The sequence below is a fragment of the Nanorana parkeri genome, unplaced genomic scaffold (genome assembly GCF_000935625.1).
Source record: "Nanorana parkeri isolate BGI_ZX_2015 unplaced genomic scaffold, ASM93562v1 scaffold1, whole genome shotgun sequence".
NCBI lineage: Eukaryota > Metazoa > Chordata > Amphibia > Anura > Dicroglossidae > Nanorana > Nanorana parkeri.
Genome location: NW_017306269.1, coordinates 7,870,461 through 7,877,498, shown reverse-complemented (window position 1 = coordinate 7,877,498; position 7,038 = coordinate 7,870,461). Strand labels below are relative to the sequence as shown.

Sequence of the window (7,038 nt, the reverse complement as noted above, 5' to 3'; positions counted from 1 at the left end):
TCAGTATCCTGCTAGTCGGCCCCCGCTGGCTCTCAAAATACCTGAACAATGTGATTGGATGCAGGCATTGTTCAGGTGTTTTGAGAGCCGGCGGGGCCAACTAGCAAGATAGTGAAGCTTGGCCCAGTGGGAGATTCCTCCTTCCACACAGTTTAGCGTAGAAGAAGGAATCTGTTGCACTTTTTCTGTTTGACCATTGAAAATCTGCAGATAATCTCTAGCTGTATGGCCAGTGTAAAGAAAAAAAAATACTGGACACCACTGCAGATCTTACAGGGTTTTACTGAAGTAATGGCTAAATGGCCACAAAACATGTAGAGGATCTCTCTGACCCCTTCCCTTCTTTGACATGTGGGTAACAGGATGCAAGATTTTGGGGTAATAGAATATCCTGGGAATCATCCTTATTTATTCTTCTCATTTGTATCTTTCCATTTTTCATTTGTATAGGTTGGGTTATACAGGTTAGTTTGGTTGGTAGTTCTTTATTTGTTAATCCAAAATTATCATGTCATGATACAAAAAGGGCAACAGTTTCGAACCGCATGCAGATTACATGAATTCTGGTCCTATAGCTGTCATTGGTCGGCTCCTAAAGCCCAGGAATAAGCTATTGAAGTGCGATGTGTACTTCAATAGCTTATTTAGAGTGTAAAGGTGATATTAGGGGTCTTTTGGACCCCCAGTGTCACCTTAAAGAGTACCAGTCACCACCAATCTGCTATCACAGTCACCACCAATCTGCTTGTAAGCCCACCTATGCGATAGCAATTAAAGTAAAAAAAAAACAAACACTTTCTAAAAATAAAATCAAATGAAATTATTGTAAAAATAATAAAGAACAAATTTAAAGTTCCATGCCCCCACGAGCACGCGCGTCATAACGTAAACATGCGTCTGGTGCGCGTACGTATGAAAACGATGATCAAGATACACATGTTGGGTATCACCGCGCACACCAGAGTGAGGGCAATAATTCTAGGCCAATATTTACACATATCTCCAAACTGATGACCACTAAGGGCTTCTACAGCATTGTCTATAGACTTTTTGGGGTACTGAATTTTGTTGCCGTTTTACAGATGCACACAATTTTTAACCTGGGTATGTTGGGTATCTATTTACTTGTTGTAACCTCATCTTTTATTGTTTATTTAAAAAAAATAGGATTTTAATGTGTTTTGGGACACTAAATTTAATGTAAGTGCATTTTTCACTAAATTTGTGGGTTTGATAATAAGTTGCACAAATATCAGGCAACCTTAAATTTTGCAACTGCCACCATTTTCTTTGTCCCAAGTTGAGATAAATCCCCACCTCCTTTAAAATTCCAGATACTCTACTGTCTGCTAAAGTTCTGGCATGACAGTTGAATGGCAGGGACAAGGCTTAGCACTTGGCAATGGGCCATAGATTTAAGGTGCCCCACAGGGATGCAGGTATTAATTTATCAGCATTGGTACTTGCAAGCCCCACATGGTCAGATTCACTTTACATGCATAGGTAAATTAAACAAATGTAAATTTGCACAATTTTCCACACTGCATAGCCAGATAGGTGACAAACCTAGTTCTTGGCTCAGTAATTTAGCTTCCTTTGTCAACTTTCTACTTTAAGGGCTGGAGCACATGTAGGCGTTTTATCGCACAAAACAGAGATCTGCATGCAATCAATTCGGCCTTTTCACAACTTTGCTTTGCGTCGCATGGCCCAAATCGCCTGTTGCGCAAAAAGGTGCAGGAGCTATTTTCAGGCGGTTGTCGCACGATTTTGGTCCGATGGACCTCTCTATACATTGAAAACCATGCAACAAGTGAAGGTTTTCAAAGCAAAATTGCACAAACAAAAGCGCGCGACAACAGCTCACCAGCGCAATCTCCTAGGTGTGAACCTAGCCTTATCATTGGACAGAGAACCAACACCATCATCTATTTCCACAGTGGGGAGAGTTAACCCAGGGAAAAGCAGAGAGACCTTACTAGTTAGCAGTGTGTATTACAAAAATGGCTGTCCATAATGGCAAATCCTTTGAAGGGTAAAACCGTAGAGATATCTTTTAACCGTGTTTTTAGTTGTTTGCCTGGAGTTCAGCTTTAACAGGCCCGAGACACCAGACGGTGGGAAGCTGAGCAAACTCTATCCTCCTTGCAAAACATTGTATATCAACACGCGCTTTTGTATTGGTCTGAAGTGCATGATTCGGTCTCTGGAAGGAGGAGCACTTAAGCCCTGGCTTCTCTCAGGTGTTGGGGGATTTGGGGTACAATCTGAATCAGGTGGAATAATCCATCCCAGCTGATCCCTTGGTCCCCCATGAGTGCTTCATATGGCTCAGTTAAGAGATATTAGGGAAGGCCTACAAGATTTTTGTGATCTTGAAACGTTGCAGTGGTTGAGCATTCTCTTATGGCTTCATGCACTTTGAGCTGTTTTCACTGGTTTTAACTGTATAATTACGACTTATTAATAATTTACTAGCAGATCACATAAATGTAGCCTTTAAAAGGACTGTAGATTGTCTTTTAATGTAAGCTTCGTAATCTTCGTTTATTACTTTTTTCTGTTTATGATCTGTACAGTCTCTGTTGCACTGCTGCGTTTTCTATTACTGCATAAAAAAAAAAATGTGTTTCTTTAGAGCTCCAAAGTTCATATAGGTGCAGTAAGAATTAGCAGAGCTGTCAGACTTGGCAAGCACTGTCTGATTTTATGGATATGACAGCAGAAATCTCAAAGTAAATGAAACACAAATAACCGCAATCTGTGGGAATGAAAAAGTTGAAAAAAGCCGCCTCAGCAGAATATAGTGAGATAGGCATCGTAAACTGATTAGCAGCACAGAGACTCAGAATACTCCTTTGTGCTCTGACAAAAGACAAGGCATTCTACAGAAAGTGTCACAGTGGTTCAGCTATCCCGCTGCTTAGAATTCCAGGCACTTCAAGCAGAAGAGGCTTCGCTGAATGTCTAGCAAGCAGCCACTCAAGGACACTGACTGAGGAACAGTTTTACAAAGAGCTGAAACACTGCATTGAAATGTATTGTAACGAGTGGCAAAAATACAACTAACCTTGTGTTTTTTCATACTTCTGTTTTCTGTTGGGAGGTTATGGGAAAAATTGCATTGGATAGACACATATAAAGACATACTCTTCAAGGGATATAAAATAACACAAACAAATGCAGTGATGCATTTTTAAAAACAATATATATATATATAATGGAAATAAACTTTTAAAGAAACATTGGGGGAAATGTATCAAAACTGGAACAGACAGAATCTGGAGGAGTTGCCCATGGAACCAATCTGCTTCTCTCTTCAGTCTGTTCAGTTAAGATTTGAAAATGAAAGAGAGAAGCTGATTGGTTGCCATGCATATCTGCTCCAGATTTGATGAATTCCCCTCATTGTATTTTTAAGTGACAGTGCCTATTTAAATGCAACTAGTTTAAGTACTTACATTTGTCTGATATCACTATCCTGTAACCCTTAGTACAGTAAAACAGTAGAAAGGCATCATGGCACACTCCCAAACCAGCATGTAAAACAACTTGTCTCACCACTAAGGTTAATAACAGAGGTTTGGATACACGTCTTCTGCAGAAAATGTGAAAGCCGCACAGCCACGCCAAGGCACCTCTTATAGTGCGGTCCTAACTCTAAACTATGAGAGTCTCCAACTTGGAGCACATAGGGGCAGAATATTTCAATACCTTACTGTTTAAGATTCTTCTGAGATGATTCAGAATTAATTGGCATGCATTTAAACTGCAGTTGACCTCCTTCTGATTTGACCTGCTTTAAGCAGGTTTTGCATTTCGCTAGACTTGCATTTGAATGCAAAACCCACTAGAAGCGAACAAAAGCCAGTCAACACAGGCCCTAATGGATCCCCGGATAACATTAAAACCAGGCAGGGGTTCTGAACCATACAACCCTATCAAAACTAAAAAAAAACAAACTTTTGGCTTGACATATACTTTAACTGGAAATACTGAACTTGGCCTGTCCTGACTGTTCTAAATATGTGATAGATATATCACCACCAGGTCAGCAATGGCGGACTACAAAAAGCAAACAGAGCTTCTAAAGCAATGCAGTAGACACCCTCTTCTAAACATGCTTTGACCTAAGAGGACTATAGTTACATATTTTGCCTTGATCACACTCTCTTACTTGGCCCATGTGTTTTGTTATTGGAAGTGGTAAATGGATAGTTAAAAAAAAATTCAAAAATGGACTAATGGGTAATAAAATCTATTTTTTTGTGGAGGTAAGGCAAGATTTAACAGCTATGCGTTTAAAACTTGGCCTATCCTTATGCTGCAAATTTTTGAGAAAAGAAAAATACTGTTGACAACTCCCTGATATTTTGTTATAACGGCTTTCTGTTTACACTAGGTGAGAAATTCTTCCACACTTCTCTTCAGCACGCTGATTACACGAATATTTGGAGTCAAAAGAGGAAAAGATGAACGCTCCAAGAAAAACAGGTAAGCAGCACTTAAAGCGAGCGTCACTTGTGAAAAACAATCTCTCGGCCAATACCAATTTGAGAACGTTGCGGGCCTTTCAAGGATTTACAGTATCTGCCGACTAATGTTACAAAAAAACCCTTCTACTTGTTCCTTGTCACTGACTTTTGCCAAACCTTAAAAACCTGGCCTTCTAAATGTGATCTGTTTAAATGTAACACAAAAAATATGGACAGGGCCAAACATATGAAATCAATCGCTGTTGATGTCCCTCGTCTGCAGCCTATTAGCACTGTATAAGCTTTAAAGCAATACAATTCCAGGGCAATGCTACAAAGTCTGTCGTTTCTGTGAATCTTTGGAAACTCAAATTTAAATCTTTTTTGTTATTTTTTAAAATATTTTTCTTAAGCTTTAGGGTATTGTTAAAGTTTCATTCCAGTCTAACATGTAAACTTTCCATTTTTAAAGCGGGTCTTCCATAAAAACCTGCCTGCTTTTTTGCCAGCCCGATGACCTCCAAACACAAAAGGCTTTAAAAAGCAATCGATGAAAGAAAAAATAAAACATTTCCCCCCTTGCCTAGAAAAAAATACAAAAATAAACATCTTGGCCCTGGCTTCCAGAAAGCATGGTGGCCATTGTTGGGTGGGGGCAGGGCAAAAAAAAAAACAGACCTTAAAAATTTAATAGAAGGTTCTTTAAAGTGTATGTATAGCCAAAACCGCTCTCCATTTGGGAGATTTCCCTTCACTTCCTGCCCTGGAGAAGCAACAAGAAGTAAGAGGACATCTTTGCCAAGAGAGGGTAATTGCCCTATTAGATGCCCATGCTGACAGAGCAGAGCCATGGGGCAGCTGGTAAGAATACCAACAATATTGTCTAGATCCACCCCGGCTGTCTAAATGACAGCTGTCTCTGCCCTTCTAGAGCCGCAGCTAACCGTGCCTGTCCCCTGCCCTGTCTGTCCCTCCAATGAGTGCTGGAGGAACAGACAGGGGAGTGGGGAATTTCTGCATTGTGCCATTACTGGCAGTCACACTGCTGTCTGCAGGGGGAAGAGAACGTGAGCTGAGCGATCACCGATTACATGAGCACTCAGCTCCCGGTATAAAGCTGGCGTGAGACAGCTGTAGATCCCCACAACAGCTCAAAGCTGCAAGTTTTGAAGTAATGGGATCAGCATAACCGCAGGCCATTTTGATTTTCAGCAACTGGCTACATAACTAATAAGTATTGGTGAGTATTCAGTAATATTGCAAACCTTGGTCCAGAACACTATGTAGGTAAATGTTTGCCAAGAATAAAGTATAACTTCACAACTTGTTTTTTTTTTTTTTTTAAATGGTGAAGGGTTGGCACTCCTGTCCTTTTTTTTTTTTGCTGTGTCCCTGTTATGGGAATTCACTCTTTTTAATTGTCCTGATCACCACTGTTGCAAGGAATGAAAGTGATGGGTGAATCCAACATTTTGAGTGCCCAACAAACAGGAATAGAAAGGAAATCTTCCAATGGGGACATTTGTTCACTTGACAACTGTCTAAAATGGTATTTCCCTCATGTTTGAAAGATATCCTCTAACTCCTGTTGGAAGGGAAATCTTAATGGGATGACAAAAAGAACTCTATCCAAAATGAAAGAAAAAAAAAAAACGGCTCTAATATACCTTAAAGCACAACATTAGTATAACATTTTCTACATATAAACACAAGACAGAGGATCTGTTCCTTACCTTTTGGCTGGAGTGGGGCTTTAATGTGTCATTAACAAAGACACTGTGGTAAGCAAGTGTCAAGGTGGAGAAGTCTGTCCTGCAGCTGCATGCTGGCAGCTTGCAGAGTGTTGGCAGTCTATGAAGATCATTTAAAAACTTTCAGAATTTCATTTTTTCAGATTTTCTTTTTCCAGTCATGCCTATTGTTTTATTGGCCAGCTAGTCACTGCAAATGTTGAGGTTTTTTTAAAATCTTTTATGAAGTTTGGTCATTTGTAATATATAACTCTGTATTGTGCAAGGCTGGAAATGAACCAGGTTTTGTAAGAAGTATATATAAGTATATCCTGCACATTATCTGTGAAAAACCTAACAAAAAGACATTCCTGATTTTTCCGCAGCCTCTGAGTAGACCCTAACTTAATTTTGTTAGTTTATTTTCATTCACACTAAACTATCGTTGCTGGTAGGGATTTTTCTGTATCGAGTAGCGGTATTTTTCCCGGTACTTGCCAATGCCGATATCGGCGACCCAAGGTACCGTGGGTTTGGCTTCCTGATTGCCTGGGAAGCTGGTGTTCTATCGAAAGAACACCGGCTCCTTGTTCCGCGGCACCCTGGCTTCCTGACCAATTAGGCATGTGATGACCCGCCTCCCGGCTTCCTGATAGGCTAGAAAGCTGCCTCCATGCTCCCTCATGGCACTGCCGGTCACAGGGAATCTCCCTCTGACCGGAATTTTTGGTATCAGGGTATTAGAGAATTTGGGTGAGTACGAGTACTCGCCCAAATACTCTGTATCTGCAACGTTACCAGTATCGTTATTGGTGCATCAGATTTTACATTTG

General features: G+C 40.3%; 1 protein-coding gene across 1 annotated transcript in view; it reads left to right on the top strand.

The window, feature by feature from the left end:
- Positions 1-7,038, top strand: part of THADA (THADA, armadillo repeat containing) — a 454,862-nt gene that overhangs the window by 132,869 nt on the left and 314,955 nt on the right. The window contains exon 24 of the mRNA XM_018556404.1: positions 4,403-4,494. Within this exon, the coding sequence (XP_018411906.1) occupies positions 4,403-4,494 (92 nt within the window). The remainder of the gene's footprint in view (positions 1-4,402; positions 4,495-7,038) is intronic.